Source organism: Urocampus carinirostris, chromosome 13 (genome assembly GCF_059441175.1).
Source record: "Urocampus carinirostris isolate Australia breed hairy pipefish chromosome 13, RoL_Ucar_1.0, whole genome shotgun sequence".
Lineage (NCBI taxonomy): Eukaryota > Metazoa > Chordata > Actinopteri > Syngnathiformes > Syngnathidae > Urocampus > Urocampus carinirostris.
In genome coordinates this window covers 24541943-24564354 of record NC_142361.1, presented here as the reverse complement: position 1 = coordinate 24564354, position 22412 = coordinate 24541943, and the positions used below count along the sequence as shown (strand labels likewise).

The 22412-nt window shown below is 37.2% G+C and overlaps 1 protein-coding gene across 4 annotated transcripts in view; it reads left to right on the top strand.

Annotated features, from left to right (window-relative positions):
* The window catches only part of map3k4 (mitogen-activated protein kinase kinase kinase 4), an 83175-nt gene extending 64187 nt beyond the window's left edge, over positions 1 to 18988 (top strand). For 3 of the 4 annotated variants that reach the window (XM_088351474.1, XM_088351477.1, XM_088351476.1), the window contains 17 exons: positions 24 to 173; positions 1478 to 1639; positions 4907 to 5040; positions 6623 to 6701; positions 6779 to 6857; positions 7961 to 8051; positions 8292 to 8432; positions 10823 to 10923; positions 10994 to 11074; positions 13582 to 13773; positions 15050 to 15120; positions 15202 to 15318; positions 15373 to 15532; positions 15602 to 15724; positions 16167 to 16273; positions 16387 to 16566; positions 18382 to 18988. In XM_088351474.1, coding sequence (XP_088207600.1) covers positions 24 to 173; positions 1478 to 1639; positions 4907 to 5040; positions 6623 to 6701; positions 6779 to 6857; positions 7961 to 8051; positions 8292 to 8432; positions 10823 to 10923; positions 10994 to 11074; positions 13582 to 13773; positions 15050 to 15120; positions 15202 to 15318; positions 15373 to 15532; positions 15602 to 15724; positions 16167 to 16273; positions 16387 to 16566; positions 18382 to 18402 — 1989 coding nt within the window. In that variant the 3' untranslated portion in view covers positions 18403 to 18988. The remainder of the gene's footprint in view (positions 1 to 23; positions 174 to 1477; positions 1640 to 4906; positions 5041 to 6622; positions 6702 to 6778; positions 6858 to 7960; positions 8052 to 8291; positions 8433 to 10822; positions 10924 to 10993; positions 11075 to 13581; positions 13774 to 15049; positions 15121 to 15201; positions 15319 to 15372; positions 15533 to 15601; positions 15725 to 16166; positions 16274 to 16386; positions 16567 to 18381) is intronic. The other variant, XM_088351475.1, reaches the window with a different exon arrangement.
* Positions 18989 to 22412: the final 3424 nt, after the last annotated feature.

The window sequence follows — 22412 nt, the reverse complement described above, 5'->3', positions numbered from 1 at the left end:
CCGTAAAACACTTTGACCTTCAGATGGACAACATGCTCATGATCGTGATGCAGTCGGCTCACCTGTTGTCCCAGCGGAAAGCCGTGCAGCAATCCTTGGAGGACGTTCTGACGCTCAGCCGGGAGCAAACGTCCAGCCAGCCGCTCGTCGCCAGCGCTCTGGAGGAGCTCAAGGTGCTTACGTAACTCTGACCTTTGAGATGGGCTTTGTATCAAAATAAACTTTGTAAAAATTTACCAGGCTGAGGGAAAAAAATGGTTTTCTCAAACCTTTTATAGTTGTTACAATAAGTAGGTGATGGAAATTATCAATTGATGAGAAAAAAAATTAAATCAAAGTTTTAATTTTTTGCTTGTGATTCCTGTACTACAGACTACAGACATTTGTTCATACACTATTGCAAGGGGTCACCACCCCTTTTGACGCAGGGAGCTACAATAAAAGGGCTACCAGTTTGATACGGTTTTCTAAAAGAACATATTACTCAGTTGTTACTATGTTATTACAAGGTTGTAATTATTAGAAGTTAAAATATGCTGTCAACCACTAAACATCATGCCAGTTAGAAATCAAATTTCCTAGAAAATCACAATGACATATGATATATTTTTGGGTGCCCGCGAGCACTATGTTGGAGACCCCTGCACTATAGGATGTGTAATAATTCATTTTTATGTACATTTAAATTAGAATTACATATTTGACAACATTTGTAATGTTAAAGTATGTATTTTTATACTTTTTTCAGGTAAATACATTTTTAAAACGGTATACGTTTGTTTTTTATTTGGAATTAAGTTACTAGTAGTACTAGTGGTATCTGTACTTAGTGTAAGTAACTACAGACTACACAATATAATATGTTTAAAAATTCAGTTTGGTGTACGTAATTTAAAAGAGCTATACAATTAAATTAGAATTATTTAACAAACTAACATGAAAGTTGAATCAATCGAACACGCTTTGATAGTTTATTTTAATTCAGGTAAATATTAAAAAAGTTAATCTTCGCTGCTATTCTAAAAATACATTTTGCCATTTTTTACATGAATAACAGTGTTTATGTTCTAAAAAATGCCAAAAATTACAAATGTCACAAATAGGGATTTATCTTTTTGAAAAAAGTGATTTTTTTGGGGGGGGTTTTGACAGAATTGACTATTGGCCCCCTGTGATCATGTGAATGGTCTGTGCTTTGAAATTGCATTGTTCGGTATGTACGGATTAAAAATAGTTACTTGAGGAAATTAATGCGTGGACATCTGATGATGCCTATTTATTTTTGTTTAATTCAGAATTTGTCTTTAGTGGTATTGAACAATGACCTCAATCAAACAACATGGTTAAAATCAAAATTCTCAAAACATTAAATATATAAAAAAAGATTGGAAAAATGAACGTATTGTGAACGTATAATGAAATTATTTTAATATTACAACATTCTACTAATTTATTTATTTTGCGCATGTACGCCTAGGACGAAGCCCTGAAGCTCTGCATCAAGATCAGCTCAGCAATCGATCGAGTGGAATTCATGTTCATGTCCGAGTTTGAGGCAGAGGTGGACGAGTCGGAGTCCTCCACCTTGCAGCAATACTACAGGGAGGCCATGATCCAGGGATACAACTTTGCCTTTGAGGTACAAATATAGTTGTTCAGTTGTGAATAGTGATTCATCAAAATATAAAAATTGTGTCCAAAAACCTAGAAAAAAAGTAACAGAAATACTTCTCTAACTTTCAAAAGAAAGGTGCAATATAAAATTACAAATAAATGACTGGAATATCAATAAACTTTTAGGTGTTTAATTTATTAAATTCTCATAAAACAACAAGAAAAGGCATTTAAAAAATCTTATCAGACAACAAAATAAGCAAAAATGTTTAGCTTAAATGCAAAATAAAACAAGCAGGTTGATTGTAACTATAAGTGGCCGGTAATAATGAAAAATAAATCGCTTGTAGCTGCTACACTACATAATCGTCCCTTTTTTAGCTTAACTTGCACGAAGGTGATAAGAAAACAGGAGTAGTAGAGAATTGATGAGGACACAAACAAGTCGCCCAAACAAAAATTATATATTAAACTCTCGCCATACATAGCTTAGCGCCAGCCACACAAACTTTGGAGAAAATGTCTTGTTGTTGAAAGCTTGCCCAACCCTCCGTTTTGAACTTGACTAGATATTTAGCTTAATAGTTTTAGCATGGTTATGTTAGCCCAAGTCTGGCCAGCGGATACTAAAATTGGGGGAGCAAAGAGACTCACAAACTTTGGAAAAAGTGTCTTGTTGGTATAAGTTTGCCAGAGCTTCTGTTTTGAACTTGACTAGAAATTTAGCTCTGTAGTATTAGCATGTAAACATTAAGGCAAAGTCAATGGTAGTAAAAACTTGGCAGAGTTCCTGTTTTGAACTGTAGATAGAATACGAATTTTCATTATTGTCATTGATAACAACATAGTGAACACTGTTTATACAGACACCACCCAACTTAAATACGAGTTAGGTTCCGGGCAATCGAAAGATGAATTTGTTCGTAAGTTGCTTTAGTGCTATATTTGTATTATTCAGGTTTATATAAGTATGTTTAAGGCTTGTATAAGTAACCTGTATTGTTTTAAACTAAAAAAAAAAAAAACATTTAACAAAATAATATGCTCTATAAAGATAAATAAAGTGAGGTTTATCTTACTTTTGAGAGATGTGCTTCAAGAGGTCCTCCATGGTTAAAATGTGGCCGGAAAAAAACGTTCCCATCATTTTCTCAACCGCATCAAGCTTTCTTATTCCACTTTCATTTCAAAAGAAATGGCTCACCTTTTCTTTTCACTTTACACCAACCATATTAAATGGATAAAGGAGATATCAAACAATAAAAATGTCGAAGTTCTGAGCGCACAGGAGATAGTGTAGGGATAGAGTTCGGTGTGTTTACAATAGACGGGAGCTGACGGTTGTCGCTCTCCAAAGAGACCGTAAGTGATTCTGAGTATTTTTTCATGAACGAGGAGCAATCCATGACTCACACAAAATGACACGCTACATGAATGGCAGCAGTGGAATTATGAAGGAGAGATGTTTACACATGAACTAGAAAGAGGAAGCAGATTTTGCTTTTGCTTTTTTACTACCGGGTGGATGCTGGGTGACTTCTCTCAGCGCCACTCGCCGGTAGCTGCGGAAAGAAGCACTACAGTGCTGTACTGTACTCGGAAAAGGGTACACACAATACAAAATCTAATTGAATCTATCAATGTCCGGAGAGTTTTCGACATCCCAAAAAAAGAATCGTTGGTATCTCCCGTTTTACGTAAGTCAAATGGTCGTAAGTGGGGAGGGGGCGTCTGTAATAAGAAAAATGAGGAATAAATCCCCCAGTCTTGAGTGGTCATTTCTGTAATTTCTCATAACTTGGAATTAATCTTGTATGTCAGGCAAAATCTTTGCTCAAAGGACTTATCCAGGATAGCTCGAGTAGCTTGTGTGCAGAGGTATCATTGTATTTAATTCATAACATAGTTTTTTTGTGTATAACAAGCACGGGTGTGTAATGCACAGCCCTAAATGTTCTCAAAATACTAGCTGAAAAATAAACCGCAATGTAATGCACCAACTCAACCCCTGAGTGAAAGCCAGATTTTCCCGCCTCGCCTTACTTTTGACATGACGTCATCACAACACTATTTCTTTCTGAAGCCTTTTTTTTCTCGCCTTAAACTAAAAATGTCCTTTTCTGCCCAAAGAATTTTCATTGCTGAAAATTCGAGCTTCCCTAGAGTTTACTCAGTGTTCCCGCGGACCCTTGACAAGTCTTAGAATGCATTGAGTTCATGATTCTAAAAATAAGGCCTTAATTCGCATTAAAATGTCTTGAATCCAGTTTTCGAAAGCCTTGACTTGACCCTAAAAATGTGAACACATTAATAAGATTCATATTTGTTTAAACATTTTGTGTGTGTTCTACTGTTTCCTTTTTTTTTTCTTTTCTTTGTTTTTGTATTTGTTTGTTTTGCTGTCGGTCACCCCTCTCGAGGGATATGACCAGGGTAGATAGATAGAATATTTGTTTGAACAAAATAGCTTTAGCAACATTTATCAATTGTCTTTTATAATGATTCCCCGATTCACTTTAGAAAGCAACATTGCGTGACCACAAAAATGAATCGAAACGGTGATGTGGTTTCAGTTGGGCTTTTCAGAACAGACGCATGTCTAAGCTCTACCCACAATACACATAGCAACTTCGGACAGAAACCTATACTCTATACAAAATTCAATAAAACCAGCCAACCCGCTCTCCTGAGAAAAACTAATTCTTCAGCACATTTTATTTCACTGTTTGATGATTTAATAAAATCTATGAAATGATAATGATGCAAGATCCTGTGTCCTTAATCAACATAAATATCCATCTATCAATCCATTTTCTTACGCTTATCCGGGGTCGGATTGCAAGGGCAGCTGCTTCAGCAGGGAACCCCAGACCTCCCTAATCCGTCACCCTCCTGCAGTTACTTAAGAGTGTTGAAGCTCATTTTTGTCCTAAATAATGATTTCAAAACAAGGTTTTTGTAGTAAAGATGTCACAAATTAATACGTATCAATATATTAAACAATTTTACAAGTTCTGTTTTATCTCCGAGCCGTATGTACTCATGGAAAAAGCCTTATATAATTCGCGAGCCATAAGTTTACGACCACTCCTCTCCACAATGGGAAGGTGTAAATTTAATGAGAAGTGGCTGTTTTGTTGTTGTTTTTTGTCGACTTGGTCTTAAATTTGATTTGAAAAGACATTTAAGAAGTCTTTAAAAAGTCTTGAATTAAATTTGCGTCAAGCTGTAGGAACCCTGTTCTGATTGCTTTTTGAACTTACTTTTGATTTCTGGCTGTTTTGTTACACAGTACCACAAGGAAGTAGTACGCCTCATGTCAGGGGAGTACAGGCAAAGGATAGGCGAGCGCTACATAGCTTTTGCCCGCAAGTGGATGACGTACGTCCTGACAAAATGCGAAAGCGGCCGCGGCACCAAGCCCAGGTAAGCTTCCCATGAATGTGAAATCATTTCTCACATTCTGTTCTGTTTTTATAGCACAGTAGAAGAGGTCAACTATTATTTGGTATCAATGTGTTCCAAACATGTGAATAAGCCACCGTACTGGTGTGTCAAGTATTACTATCTCTTGTGAACTTTAAACACTTGCAACTCTGCAGCCAGCCAGTCTCATAAACTAATTATTTGTCCTTGCTGCAGTGCGGTATGCTTGGAATTTTAGGCAACAAAATCTAATCTAATGAAGACCAAAACAAGTGAGTGAAAAGTCTAAATACTGTACAGCAATGCTCAGTTTGTATTTGACATTGACGTATACAGGGTGTCCCCAAAAAAAGTGCACATGCATTGACATTAAATAGCCTAAAAACTAGTTTTGTACCATATCTCAGATTTGATTTATGGAGGTAGAAAAGCAGATAATAAGAAAAAATGTTTTTTCCAAAAACATTCTACAAAGAGTTCTTCACACAAATGTCCCAACACGTCTTCGCACTTCAACTTTGTTTTAACTTTTCGAGATGTTTTAAAACCTTTTTTTTTTTTTTTTGTGCTCACGCGTTAACCCATTAACAGCCATTCTTACTAATAAGAACTCTACTGGTTAAATTCAAAGTGTACACCTATTTTGGGACACCCTGTTGGATTAATTGCAACAATAAGTTAATTATTACAATTATATTACTATATTTCTTTCCAAATCTTTCACATAATTTTGACAATTTCAGGGAGTTTTTTCAACAATTTAATAGTAAAAATAAGATCTAGTTTTTAACACGTTTAATTTACAATTAATTTATATATTGTCAAGTCATTTATTTGATTTAAAAATGCAAAACATATTCACATGAAATGTGCACCTTTTTTAAAGAAAATAAGAATAACAATACTTAAATGAATCCAAATATCCTAAATTTTTATTGTATTTTTTTTTTCATTTTATGATTTACTTTAATATTTCTTTTCAGTTAAATAAAAACATAAATCTCACTGTAATACAAGCAATTGTTAAGTATTTTCTATGTTTTAAACATATATAAAAATGTTTATCTACTCTTACCACATTTTAAGATAAATATTTTCAGTACAATAAATAAAATAGATCATTTAAGTAAACCAATCTGCCAGAAGATGGCAGATAATTGCTGTATTTTAAATGTAAATATAAAAATGTATTTAAAAAAATATTTTTAGTAAAATAAAAAGTTCCTGTAGTACAAGCACAAGTGTTTTTCATATCTTTTATTTCTATTCATATTTTTTTATTTTTATATATTTTTTTATCTTTTAAGAAATAAGAACAAAACATACTTTTGAAGAGCAAAATCAAGATACAACTTACTGTGGTACAAGAACATTTTAAGTATTTTTTGTTATACATAAGTATTCTTTCAGATTTTTAAATTATCACTTGAAGTGAAATAAGAAAAATAATGCTTTAATACAGCAAAAAAATTTGTAAAAATTTGGAAAGGGTATCACTGTATTTTACTTTAAAAAGCATAAAACAAAATAAGTGTACTCTTCGCTGTGTACATTTGCATACCATATCTTAATTCTTCTACAGGTGGGCCACTCAAGGCTTTGACTTTCTTCAGGCTATTGAACCTGCCTTTATATCAGCATTACCAGAAGAGGACTTCTTGGTAAAAAAAAAATACATATACAAACAACACAACCATTTTATTTCACTGCTTCTAATGTCTTCTAATTTTCTCTGCAGAGTTTACAAGCGCTGATGAACGAATGCATCGGGCACGTTATCGGCAAACCTCATAGCCCGGTCACTGGTCTTTATATGGGTAAGTCCAAATGATGATAAACAGGGTTCATACAGGTGCTTGAAATCCTTGGAAACGCTTGAATATTAATGTTGTGCTTTTAAGGTCAGGAAGATGCTTGAATTTTGGGTGAAGTGCTTGAAAAGCTAGAAATTGTTGCGATTGCTGTTTCTTGTCAGTCTGATTCTATAGACAACGCAATAAATGAAGATTTTTTTTTTTAAAAGGTGCGTGAAAATGCCACTGACACACCTGCTCTGGTGGCTTGTCATTATAGCGTGGTCATGTAAAGAATACCTGCCCCCTACTGGTCGCACCCAAGAGGACAACTCAATTTAGAAAACCGGCTCTTTTGCCTCGGCTCACTAAGAGCAGAAATGCTTACTCTTTCGGCTCCTCATATATATTTTTTTTTAATTACATATTTGCCATAATAATAAACATTATGTACCAAATTATTTAGTATTTAGTGACTTCATCAGGATCCCTGAAAAACATAATAAATATATATTAAAATATTCACAGATCGACAAAAAAATGTAAAATACAAAACTGTTTTAGCTTTTTACACACTGAACAGATATAAAGTCGAACAACAACACAAAATCCCTGAAAATGCACACAATGAAATAGAAATTAAAGATATTAACACTTCAGTGCTATAAATAAATGATAAAATGCAAAAAAAACAACTATTTAAGTTCTTTCTTAACCAATTCAGACACAGATCCTCTGAAAAACATGCAAAAAATATATAAATTACAATAGGTAAAACAAAAAGCAATGAAAAAGTTGTACGAACCCTGAATGAAGTTCTATTGCACGAGTCACCGATGTGGGGCTATCGGGCACCAGATAGCCCCCTAAAAACTCCTGAGTAGCCCGTGGAACGAAAGCTCATCAGTTATGTTTTTACGTACGTGTACAACATCGACCCCCAACATTTCTCACAAACTGGCAGACACAGGCAGAATAGGGGCGGAGTGACTGCCTAGCCATTCATAATGCGGAACATCATGTAAGATGAAAACCCCCGAAGTAGCAAAACCGCGATACCCCGAGGGATTACTGCGCTTTCTTTCTCCACGTTCACTAGTTAACTCTGTATTTGATTATGTTTCCAGCGCCCAGAAGTAGCCCCCGACCGAAAGTCCCGCGCTGTCACAGCGACCCTCCAAATCCAAATCTTTTCATCCCAAACGCTGAAGGCTTAAGGTTGGTAATAAACCACTTAGTCTAGAAAACTTTTTTTTTATTCCTTCCTTCAATGCTTTGCTGCTTCTGGCTTCGCTTTGCTTCTAATAACTACTAATGCAGGAAGTTTAAATGTGTGAGAGTGTGTTTGAGTGAACCGCACATCCACATTCATATCCGGTCGCTTCCAAACCCAAGATCACCAGCTCCGGAGTTCTTCAGAGTATCCTGTTTTATTTTGATTTTTTTGAAACCACGCAGCTCTCGAAGTCTTCCCAGCGACCTCCGGAATCAGCTTTTCCCCAACGGCCCTCGGCCCATCCCCCAAGGCCCTCAGGGGCCACAGGGCCCGGGGGAACACGGACACGCCAAAGCGCTCAGCGGCGCACCCAATGACGTCAGGTAGCCCTTCCCCCCCGGTCACCTATGATAAACTTGCACAGCTTAAATCTACTCGCCGATTTTTCCGTTATCATACTTTCAAATTAAAGCAAACCAAATCAGGTACATTCACAATGCATGTAATGCACATATTTTCAAATAAAAAATCTCACTCTGTGATAATAATTTGTTTCATGAGTCTAAGCTGCATAATAGGTATTGCAATAATGCCTTTAAAATAAAAAGATTAGTATTTTTTCTAACTGATGGCAGGTAACATTTTACAATTTTTTTATAATATTATCAGTTAAATATAAATATAAAACGTACCATAGTAAAATCCCATTATAAGTAGTTTTCTTTTCTCTTTTTATTTATCAAATGAGTCACAAAATGCATATAAAGTATAGTCCAGACATTAGGAAGGTTAGAAATAATGATTCACTCTCGTAGTGTATATGTTCTGTTTGCATTTTTACAAAGAATTTAAGTAAAATAATACTTTGAAAGACCAAAATCATCTGCCAGCAGGTGGTAGAAAATGTGTTGAATTATTATTATTTTTCTAATTTTGATATTCATCTTCAATTAAATAAAAAGATAAACTTAGTTACCTTTTAAATATTTTTAATGTAAAATTATAAAATCAAAATTATCCACAGCATAACAATGTTATAGCTAAAAGTACAAATACCGTTATAAATGGTTATTTTGAGTTTATATTTCATTACAATTTTACTTTGTTATAAAATGTATGTTTTTCAGATAAATAAAGAAAACAATACTTAAAAAAAGAGCAAAACTACAGATCAGGCATTGAAAATGTAGTTTAAATGAAACCTGTGTTCTACACACTAAAAACGTATTGTAAATTTTATATCTAATATAACCAACTCACATTCTGAAATCCATTTTTACAGAGACAATTTTGGAAAGTACCTTTCTATTTTATTAAATACTTAATAATAATTAGGAATAAAATGTAAAAATCATCCGGTAAGTTCTGTGAGGAATTTTTCTTTGCACATCCCGATGCCACATTTTCAGGTTTATGTGTCCCTAGCCTGCGTAGATTTTTGTGGGAATGGAAAGAATGGAGCTTCAACATGCTGCTCTTTGCGCTTTAATGCTTTTGATGTGCTGCTGCAATTAGCCTTCTGCTTCTGCTGACCCTCATATAGCGACCCCTAGTTGATTTGATATACTTCATTCTTTATCATAAACATGATTATTTCTTGAGCATCGCAGGCTTAGAAAAGTGTAACTCTATGAAACAACTTCAAACGACCTTTGTCAAAGTTGACAGGATTGGCTGCCATCTTACTACAACGGAAGCCCGAATAACCATTTTTTGATGGTAGCTTGTCCCAGTGGTGCTTTTAGCGCTTATTGGCCACTTAGCTTCAACAGTTCAGCCCTGTGTGTGATGGATTTGGAGATTATTCAGGCATCTTCCACTTTTTTCTCCTGTTTCTTTCTCTAGCCATTCATATGATCCATTATTCTGCAGGTGATGGCTTGCCCTTATTGTTAGCAGCTTCTGTTTGTCTTCCAGTCTCACAGGCCTTTCACAGTTGCTTATTCAAGTGAGCATTACTGAGTTCCGTGATTAAAGCTTCTGGCGCTCTTTTTTTTTCCGCACCGTTTCCTTCTCTAGCCACTCACATTAGTTACTTGGCTGCAGGTGTGGGCTAAGTGCTATATTTATTGTTAGCTGCTCTTTGTAAATGTCGTTGAGTTCTATGATAAAGGGTTCCAACACTAGACTTTTAATCTTTTAACTGCCCTTTGTAGTAGCTTCTCATTCTATCAGCTTAAGTTAGCCACTTACACCAGCATTGACCATCTCCATTTTTTCTGCTCTTTTCAGCTGCTCCAGGTGTTTTTAGCTCACTTTTTGTTGTTGTTGCCTGCAGGGATTAACACCAGCTTTCATGTCTTATTGGTGGCTGAAATTCATCTCTGCACACTCATAAAGTAGAAGTAGGCTTCCGAATTTTGCAAAGTCAGAGACTTTGGGCTTCCGTAGTGTATGATTTGAAATTGGCTCGCTATTGGTATAAACAAGCTTAGTTGATGATAACCACAAAACAAAAAACAGAATCAAACTTTTTGATTAAAAACAATAATGTTCTTTTTTGTCAAATCAAAGTAAGCTAGCTTTGATAGTGTAACGTATTACCATAAATGAGATGAGCATAAACTTTACAGAAATTGTAGACCAACAAGCAATACAAAGCGTGTTTGTTTACTGTAAATTAAAACTTGTGAAGGATAAACAGCGTCGCACCAACCTGTGTTCACCGTATCTCGCTTTTGTCCACTATACCTTGTTGAATAACATGAACTGTTGCCCTGGCAGTTTTTCTGGACGGTACCTTGTTGAATAACGCGTAGCGTTGCTCTCGCAGGGGATCCAGTTTCCACGAAAACGACCGCCTTTCATCCGTGGCGGCCGAGTTGAATTTCAAGTCCCTGAGCCGACACTCAAGCCCCACAGAGGACAGAGAAGGTTGGCACTCTGGCAAGATACCGTTTGCATCGCGGCGCTCTCTTTCTTATATAATCCCTTCTCCCAACAGAACCTTCTTATCCGAAAGGAGATTCTAATAGCACCATGCGCAGGAGCTGGGAGCTGCGCACTTTCATCAGCCAATCCAAAGGTGAAAAACATGGACTTTTTTAATGACCGGGGTTTTCACCCAAGTATTTACAAAATACATATGATTATCTCTTCCATACAAATCCAGTTATACGATGTAATAAATTATTAAAGGGTTTTGGATTGGAAAATAGAAGATCGTTTTCAGATACATTTCTTTTCATATTCAGATAATTTGGTTTTAAAGTGGTATGTTTTTTTTTTACAATTTAAGTACTATGTTTGCTCAAGTAAGTATTTAAATGTGCACACCTATCTGCTGATTTGCATCATTTTGCTCACTTTAGATATTGTTTTTCTTGTTTGACAACAGTTTTTATACTATAATAAGTTACATTTCAATTTCGTTCTCTCATTAGGAAAACAAGTTCAAAAAGAGAAGGAAAAGAATTAAAAAAACAGCACAATGAAAGCCACAGAGATCAGTTATCCTTCCAATAATAAATATTTTTCCATTCTTTTACATTATTATATTTTTACGTTTTTTTCTAAATAGAATAGAGAAAACATTTTTTTTAAATTTCATAGAGGGGGGGGAAAGGTGAATTGAAATAGTAACAATAAAAAAGCAACAACACTTTTAAGGCCAAAATATTCGCAATGGTCTGATTCTCACCATTATGCTAATTTTATTTTGCTAATTTTAATGATTGTTTTTTTTTTCTATAAAAAAGAAATTACAAATATAATCAAATGAGAAAAGCAAGACATTTTTTCTTATTCCTGGGAAAAATAATATATAGAAAAATAGAGGGAAAGGAAACACCCCAATAAAGACCAAAAATAAAATCCATGAAATTTATTATAATTGAAAAAAATGTTAGCATTTATTTTTCTTTAATACTTGAGTTTACATAACAGTATTCAAATATCAGTGTACGAGTTCATTTCTACAGTCCTTTGCTTTTACGATCCACCACCTGTCTGTTGGTGGATAGTCCAAAAGAAGGTCTAAGTTGTGGTACAGGAGAATTTATAAAATAATGAGGAAAGCTATAAGCAGCTACACTATGTCACAAAAGTCAGTACACCGCTTACATTTCTGCAGAGACTTCCCTATCATGTTTAAATTGTATTCTTTTGGCTTTTTTATTGTACTGTTCTCAGCTCAGGGATGCTGCTGGAAATGTGAATTTCCCTTAGGGGATGAATAAAGTATCTATCTATCTATCTATCTAATAGATCATCACTTTGACACAATAAAAATAAGTATGTCAACAAAGGCCATGGATTACTGGAAAGTCATCCTGCTACTCCACCTGTCAACAATATTCCTGTGGTATGGAATTCGGGCCGCATCTGCCGTCATGTAAGGGGCGGCAGTAGCTCAGGAGGTAGAGCGATCGTTTTAGGATTAAGGGATCCCAGTTCGAATCCCGGCTTGTCCGTGTTCCATGCCGACGTGTCCTTGGGTAAGACACTGAACCCCCAATAAGCAGGTTAGCGCCTTACATGGCTGCACAGATCACGGCCGCTATTGGGAAATGTGAAGCACAATGTAAAGCGCTTTGGGAAGTCATTGACTTGAAAAGCGCTATATAAATGCAGATAATTTCTTTTCATATAAAATAAGGTGAATTTATTTGGTCCGGATGGTGTGAAGAATTTTTGGCAGCAACAAGGTGAGGAGTACAAACATGTTTCTGTCATGCCTTAAGTCAAGCATGGTGTAGTAAATGTCATGGTTTGGGACTGCATGAGTGCAACTGGTATTGGGGGGTTGCATTTTATTAAGGGAAGCGCAAGCTCAAGCATGTACTTTGAAATACTGGAGCAGAGAATGATTCCCTCCTTCCAGAAACTGGGTCGCAGGGCAATGTCCCAGCGTGACAATGACCCCAAATACACTTCTAAGATGACCACAACTTTTTTTTAGGGGTTAAGGGTAATTGGGATGGACTGGCCAAGCATGTCTCCAGATCTAAATCCAATAGAACATCTTTGGGGCATTCTCAAGTGGAAGGTGGAGAAACACAAGATCTTGAATATCCCCCAACTCCGTCATGGAGGAGGGGAAGAGCATTCCATTGGCAATTTGTGAAGGTCTGGTAAAATCCATGGCCAGGAGGATTAAAGTGGTTCTGCAAAATCATGGTGGCCACACTAAATATTAAAAATCAGGAACTTTTACTCAAGGGTGTACTCACTTTTGTTACCCGGGGTATAGATACTAAGAGCTATATTTTGAGTTTTTGAGGGGAACAATAAATTGACACGTTTATATAAGCTTTACACAGACTACCTTTCATTGTGTCAAAACGATGTCACAGCGAACATTCTAATATAATCTCTGCAGAAATGTGAAGGGTGTCTACTTTTGTGACACACTTTATGTTCCCTTCCTCAAAAGTGCACACATTTTTCTAACAGTGCACATTTACAAACTTGTATAATTCTCCTTCGTTTAGGTTTGTAAAGACGCAGTTTTTCTTATAAGAAACCACTATATGTCTTTAAGTGACTTGTGTAGAAAACTTGTTTTTTTTTCTTTTGCTCTTTTTGCATTAGACTCTGCAACCCGGCAGAGCCCAATGGAAGCTGTGCAGCGCTCCATCCGCAAATTTGAGGAGAACCGCTACGCCATGATGAAGCAACGCAACATCATCGGCCAAGTGTGCCACACGCCAAAATCCTACGATAACGTCATGCACGTCGGACTCAGGAAGGTCACTTTCAAGTGGCAGAGGGGCAACAAAATCGGTGAGGGGAATATCATTATCTTCAAATACATCACTTGTAAACATTATACAAGTGTGCCAATAATTAAGGTTACACATGCCTTGCCTAGGAAATGTCTGTCACTCATTTTTATTAGGTGGCATTTGCCTAGCTCTACCCATTAGTAGCTATGATAAATATATATATATACAGTGGGACTGTATATCTGAGGATTGCGCCTTTGGACATAAATGCAGAACTACTTCGCGGTTCCACGTTCGCAGGTTCAGAGTTTCGCGGGTCTAAATAATAATAATAATGAAATTATATATATATATATATATATATATAATTTTTATTTTTTTTAAGCATTTTTGAAGGGGCGTCGCTACTTCGCAGATTCTCACTTTTCGCGGGTGGTTTTGGTCCCCATTAACCGGGATAACCGAGGGATTACTGTACATACAGATGCTGATGTATACAGGGAAAACTTAGGGCAAATGTAATTTGTGGCCTGTAATGGCTGTAGAGGTGTCACAGGAGCACAAACTTTTGTCTCTGATTTGCTAAAAGGATACCAAAAATTCAAAGGTTCACGCTACGGTTGGTGTAATTTTAGTATAGAAGAGTAACACGTGTCACGATTAACACAGCTGTATGTGGACTTGGTTTGGCAGCTGTCAATTTTGATTGAATCCAAAACATTCAAAGCTCGTTGAACTCACTAAATTTCAGACGCCCTTACAATCATAACAGCATGTACCCATTCTGTGCCATGTGACTGATTAAAAGCAAGCTTTCCAGTACCTTGCACATATTATGAGGAGGTAAAGATACACGACCAAGTTGTGCTACTACGTCTATAAAAAAAAAAACCACCATATATAGAGGAATATAAACTCTTAGAATCTATCCAACACTGTGAAGAGGTGCAGAGGAGACACCACCAAGTTGTGCAACTACTTTTATAGAAAATCTAAATATATTCTCCTGATGAACATAAATGCCTAGTATCTTTTCAGGGCGAAATCTCCAGTACATCATGCACATTATGGAGAGGTAAATAGGAGACACAACCAATTTTTACTTCTATAGAAACTCAACTATATTCTATTGAGGAAAATAAATGCTTTGAATCTTTCTAACTAATAGTGCAGGCTGTTTAATTTTTATAGCATGGCGTGGAGTAACTTCTGGTTCATCATATCTGGCGTTTATCTTGCATCCCTAGTGTTCTTACTCCTACTTTTGTCACTCTAAAGTACACATTTCTCATGATTTAACACCTGCAGTCACTAAAAGTACGTTTTTTGAACAGGTGAAGGCCAGTACGGAAAAGTCTACACCTGCATCAACGTGGACACTGGAGAACTAATGGCTATGAAAGAGGTTTGCAGCAGTTTTACAGTTCATTTTAAGAACTGTTTAAGGCGTTAGGCTAAACCCTCTTTTTTTGTCTTATTTCTCCAGATCCGATTCCAGCCCAACGATCACAAAACCATCAAGGAGACGGCGGACGAGTTAAAAATCTTCGAAGGCATTACTCACCCCAACTTAGTGCGCTACTTTGGTGTGGAGCTCCACAGGGTGAGGCATGGATTTATTTGCCTCTTCGACCTGCGCTAAATCTTACCTTTACAGGAGGAAATGTACATCTTCATGGAGTACTGCGACGAGGGGACGCTAGAGGAGGTGTCCCGACTGGGACTGCAGGAGCATGTCATCAGATTGTACAGTAAACAAATCACTACTGCCATCAATGTCCTCCATGAGCATGGCATCGTCCACCGAGACATCAAAGGTGAGATTCCGCAAAAACAATTCAGTGCCGTGTTCTGTTTTGTTTTCTTAACTATGACACTTTTATAAGGCGCCAACATCTTTCTGACCTCTTCTGGCCTCATCAAACTGGGCGACTTTGGCTGTTCGGTCAAGTTACGAAACAACATGCACACCATGCCGGGAGAAGTCAACAGTACCTTGGGGACAGCAGGTAAGATTTAAGAAATAAAGGAAATATCGGCACTATAAAGTGCGCCTTAGTAGAAGCCGCATGCTCATATTTAACAAAACTCAATTTTGTCTGTGTGCAAGCCGCACAGGAATTTAAGCCAGAGTGGCTTAAACAGCCCAAAACAATAAACTCGTATCTCGAGCGAATTTTCGTTACATAAAAGAACTGAAAAACAATTAATTGGTTCCCAGACTCCCAAAATGTATCTATAACGCTTTTAACCAGTCCCTGAAGACTTCATTAAGTGCTTTTTGCATTCTCTTTTTACAAAGAAATACTTCCAACTGTTATTTATTTTTACTGTCTCACTGTCATCCTTTCAAGTCCCACTCCTACAAAATATTGTTATTGCCAAATAGCCTTGCGGTAAGTTGTGTGCTCTCCTGTCTAACCTGTTTCTCAATTTCTTCCGATCAATTAGCGTACATGGCACCCGAAGTCATCACCAGAGCCAAAGGAGAAGGTCACGGCAGGGCGGCCGACATCTGGAGTTTGGGATGTGTCCTCATTGAGATGGTCACTGGAAAGGTGAGAAGAAGTCGAAATGAAAACTTTGAAGTCAAATATTTGGGATGTACTACCAATCAATGCCACAAGAGGGTGTAGTTGTATTTCTAAACTCCCCCATCCTTCGTGTGCAGAGACCGTGGCACGAGTACGAGCACAACTTTCAAATAATGTACAAAGTGGGGATGGGCCACAAGCCCCCAATCCCTGAGAAGTTCAGCAGAGAGGGCAAAGACTTTCTGGGCCACTGCTTGGAGAGCGAACCAAGGCAGAGGTGGACAGCCAGCGCACTACTAGACCACGCTTTTGTCAAGGTAGGTGGACCTCTGGGATACGACATTCATTCGTTTTAAGGTTAGGGTCACAGGGTCATATTGCCGTAGGGTTAGAATCCTATGGTGACTACCTAATGCGTTCTGAACCCCTGCTACGTCAGATAAATACTTAATATATACTCTTTTGTTATTTTTAATAGAATGAAGCAGTGTTTCTCATTGACCTTTGTGAGAGCCTGGTTGATGGAGAGTGTAAAGGGCTCCCACAGAAGAAAATTGTGTAAATTGCGTACATTTCAAATTAATATTATGCTTTCTTGAAAAAAAAAAAACATTGCAACACGAAAATACTCTCTTGGGACATCATGTCTTTGATGTTGTGTGGTGGCGTAGAGAGAATTTGTGATTGGCTACAGAAAACCCCAACCCAACCATGGGTCAATCACTTGGAACGCAGGGCCAAAGGGTGGAGATCTGTCGATCGCCTCTTTCCACACAGAACCTTTTCTTTTGTTAATTAGAAGACTTTGTCTTGATACAGTGGGTTTTGGTTTTATTGATGTTCTTTCCTTGTAAATAATTCTTAGTTTGTTAGGATCAAACTAGGTAGCACTATTGTTGGTGTCTATAATTTCCTTCGGATTGATCAGTCAATATCAATGAAGTGCAAAATCAGTGTTTTAAAAAGCTAAATTACGATATGTTTTGACGATTGCGCCTTTGGACATAAATGCAGTTTCTGAACGGACGCCCGGAGCGTGCATCTTATACGTCGGGCGTGCAACTTACAAAACGTCTCTGCCTGGGTGGCCGCCAACTTTTTCAAGAAAGAAACAAAAACATATTTTCTTTTTCTTTTTTATCTTTTTCTTTTTTTTCAAATCAAACGTTTGCCTTATACCGATTTCGAAACCTTCGTTCAGTTTGCGAATTTCGGTTCGTTTGGCGATTTGCATACTCGGCAGCCAATCAGAAGCCTGCATCGAATAACTTCGTGCATCCGGACTTTCCCGAGCCTTATAAGGTCGAGCATTTGCATATCATTTTCCAAAGTAGGCGCACGGAGAACACAAGAAAAATGGACAAGTGGTTAGGAATCAAGCAAAAACCTCAGCCCTAGAAGATATATTCAAAAGAAGCTAACAAAATTTGTGACGCTATAAAACGTAAACGTACATTCAAAGCATCGTGGAAAGAGGTGTTCAAGTGGCTTGTAGCGGACGACGCAACGCAAACATTGCATGAATGAAGATGAGTAAATACAGGTACATACTGACGGCAGATGGAAAACAGCGATATCTTATATGTACATGCAATGAGTGTTATAAGTAGATATATAATAAACTTAATTTTAAAGTGTTGTTCTGTTATATATTCTGATTATCAATCCTTAATAGTTTGCAACAATTATTATTTTATTTTTTTTGCGATTAATCATCTCATTGTATTTCAAGTTGTGAAAAATGGTGCAGGCAACCCTATGGCTGGGCAGGCAACTTTTCAGAGTTGTCTGCCCGGGTGTCCGGTAACTTTTTGTCATGAGTTTCAGACACTGGTAAATGAGACTGTATTTCGGTCTAATTCTGGTAATGGATTTTCAGCCTCACCTACTAAGTGATTCGGTCATTTGCATATAAGTTCCAACCCCTAAAAATTTCATTTGAAGCTATTTCTCTCAACTGAATGCCGTGAATAGAAAAAAAGACATCGTATTCTACATTGTAACATGAAAATATCGTAAACCAGGTGCGCCGTATACGGTTCCCCAAATAGGGGGATAATTTTGAACATTTTGCAGTTACTATGAAACAGAATTTCTGTTCACAACATCCTTTCCCCTCCTATTTGCGTCAGGTGTGCACCGATGAAGAATGAACACAGAAACGGACTTTTCCTGCGCGCACACTTTCAACCACACAACTCTGGACGAGTTGACCATTTTGTTGGGACTCAAGGCACATGCAGTTAAACTGAGGAACGTAAATCCACGATCCTTTTGTCTTGAAATTTGTAGATAATCGTTCATTTGTGTACAAACGTTGTAAAGTTATTCTCACTGGCCACGCCAACCCTGAACATGAATTGTAAGCGTTACGTTTTTTGGAGTGGGCAAGAAAACCTTATGGCACTTTTATACTGTTTACTCAACAGTTGTTAGTCTAGTAGACAAAAGATTCTCATTTCAGTTTGCAGAATGGAAGGAACTGCAGTTTTTACCACCATCCAAATATTAATTTATCACTCGCCATGTGTGAGCAACGGTAAGGATTTTCGTTTTGTTCTTTGATTTTGTTGCTGAGGAGTAAAATGTCAAGTTTAGGGGGATCCGGTTGAGGCCAAATGAAATGAAATGGTGGCCCTCCGGTGCTCTCTGCTGCTCTACACACACAAAGTCCTCTGCTGCTCTTTCAGTGTTTGCTATGTACCTAAAATATGAATAAACTGATCATTTTTTAAAGAGTCTTGAGGGTTTTTTTTTCTTCCTTACTATCTCTTTAGTAATTGCACAACACTGATTTGCCCGACCAATTAGATTAAACTTAACTTTAGGGACACCGTGTAGTATTTAAATGTTGATGAATAATGTATCTATCTACTTATATAGCTGGATAGCTAAGCTATCCAGCTATATAAGCTATCTATCTATCTATCTAGCTATCTATCGGACCACCACCATGTGTTGCTGTATTGAGTAGTGCAACCTGAAACGATTGCTAGAAAACAAACCACTAATACGAAAAGTGACCAAAATGCGACATTTTTGATCAGCCTTTTGGGATTTTTTTGGGTACCTGTAGCAGCAAAATGGTGGAAAATTATGTCAGATAACAAAGGTCCCTTCAGGTGATGTTACGTAACTTAAATACTAAATGCATTTTTATATGATAGTCAATGCTTTATTGAAATCAATGATTGGGACGTTTTTTCCCTTAACCACTAGGGTTACTTCCTGTGCTGTGCCTTGGGCAAGTACAGTCTGGCGGCGATAATCTCTCCAGGCCAACTAATGTTTCCACCTGGTCTCTAATCGGAGACCTTACATAAATGCTTTTATTTCGTGGGAATTTCTGGGTCAGCGTAGTTACACGTTTGGTAACTTGACATTGAACTTGAAATAGAGAGAGCAAAACGTTTGCTAAAAGCTTATTGTTACATAGTTCGAAAAACAATTTAACGGCACACACTCCTTCATATGATAATTAATGTATTTTTGCTTATTTGAATCCATCCATCCATCAGGTGCACCGCTTATCCTCAGGTTAGCGAGGGTGCCTTAGCCCATCCCAGCTATCTCATTCACACCTAGGGACAATTTGGACCGGCCAATTAACCTGACATTCATGTTTTTGGAATGTGGGAAGAAACCGGAGAGCCCGGAGGAAACCCACGCAAGCACGGGGAGAACATGCAAAGTCCACACAGGAGGTTCGATCTCATGACCTCAGAACTGTGCCGGACACACACTAACCACTGTGCTGCCGTGCTGCCCTCCTATTTGAATCAATTGATAAATATATATATATATATATATAAAACATAATATATAAAGAAGCCCTGGGTGTAATCCGGTGAATTACGCTAAAGCAGTGTTCACAAACAAGCAGTGGCCCCGAAATTAAAAAATATTACTTTTTTGTTTTGGTCATTTTTGGGGGTCGGTTGTCTTGTTTTTCTTAATCGCTCAGTGGAGGGTTTTGTCATTTTTCAGTCAATTTTTTTTTAGGTTTGTTTTTTGGGTCATTTTTCGTTTATTTGTTGGTCTGGTCTATTTTTTGGTGTTTTTTCATTTATTTTCGTACTACATATTCATTTCTTTGTCAGTAAAGCATTAAAATGGTGAACATAAGAAAAGACCTGTTTCTGATAGGGTCCTAACGCCAGCTGAAACCCTCAAAAAGATGATTGTTTATTTCCAACGTTAAAATGACCCAGCTGTCTTCAATGATTGATTTTCTAGTCATATCGTCCTTGCACTATCACGAGTGGCACTGCATAAAAATGCGGAATAAACGTTGACTAACACACACATTCGGCCGGTGTCCTTGCAAGAAGCAAAATAAAGTCTAACTCTGTTCCAAACTCAAGACTTCTGTCTTTTTATTTCAAATGTGTGTGAACTGAAACCAAGTACCGTATTTTCCGCATTATAAGGTGCACCTAAAAGCCTTTATTTTTTTCAAAAGCTGACCATGCGCCTTCTCATACGGTGCGCCTTATATATGGATCAATATTAAGTCGCAAAGTCTTGCAACTTAGTCAAGCAGCCGCCGACTAAATTTTCCCCCGAAGGCGAAGTAGTCCGCGGTGTATGCTGGGATTTATATACCGGCGTTTCATTTCCTAACCAATGTGTCAATCATCATTTGAATCAGTCACTATTGGCTAAAGTTATTTGGAGGTAAAGGGGGCGGATCCTTTTTATCATTTACAGGCTCGCATAGGCTAAAGGGGCGAAACAAAGCCTGCAATTGGCCGAAAAAGATGAATGTGAATCACACGTTGGGTTGCACTACGGCATAGAGAAAACATTTTTTACTATTCTGTATTTGTAAATATTTTACTCTCCTGGATTTACTACACTCACATTATTAAACGTGATGGCTGCAAGAGAACTTAGGTAAGCTATGCGGCTTTATATTTTCCCTGTATCTTGTTTCAGAACGATCTTGATGTTTCTGTGATGAGTCTATTTTTAAACTAAATTCAATTCAAAGTGTTTATTGACATATGCACAGTAAAGAACCTCGTTTCCCTGCACAATAAAATTCTTACTTTGCTATCCACACAGTTGCCAGCAAAAAATAAAATGGAAACTAAGAAATGTTTGGCATTTCTTGAATCCCAAGACTTTAACCTTCCGAATGATACGTGGAACGATGCATTTGAGTGAGTGGTGACATCGTACAGACAATGTTTCCGTACATGTCTGAGACACGTATTTGCTTCTTTGCAAGCTTTCGGAATGTTAAGGGGGTAATAAGTTTGACTGAACTATCTGACTGTTTTGTCGACGTTCCCATTGTAGCGCCTTATGTATAGAAAATATGGGACCAAAAATTATTTTTGGGGAGTGCGCCCTAAAACCGGTGCGCCTTATAGTGCGGAAAATACAGTAAGTTTTAGATCGCAGAGTTTGTCAATTAACTTGACTATAAACAAAAATACATACAAATATATTCAATACACCTGCAAATATGTAAGATACTTTTAGTAACACCTTATCTAAATATATTATATTTGGATTTATCATACAACACAAAAACAAATGCCCTCCTCAAAAAGATGATTGTTTATTCAAGTGTGTTTAAGAAATGCATGTACACTACGAAATGGTCTGCATTTATATAGTGCTTCTCAAATCAATGAAAACTCCCAAAGTGCTTTAAAGTGTGCTTCACACTTTCCCTTTGACACACTAACTGATAGCAGTGTCAGCCATGCAAACAACTACCTGTTCATCAGAGGCAATAAGGGATTCAACATAAAACACGGAGGAGGTGGGAATCGAACGTGCGACCTTGATTCCAAGACGAGCCTTTTACCTCCTGAGGTACTAAGCTAAGGCTGCAATGGTGAAATGTGTTCGAAGATGACGGCAGAGTTACAAAGTTCCAAATTCCGTACAGCTCTTTTAAGATCTTACAACATATATACGTTTTAATATGGTGATTAAAAATGTACATATATTAAAAAATGCTTCTCCAATGCCCTGCTCTTCGAAATAAAAGACAAATCTGTTGTTTATTTTTAGTGGTAAAATCGGGCCGAAAAAAATCCAGCCCGACCCAACCTGAGCTCGTAGGTATTATAGCCTGAACCAGCTCGAGCTCGACCAATTAACTTTATTTGAGGAACCAAGCCCTAAAAAAAAAAACACATTTTCA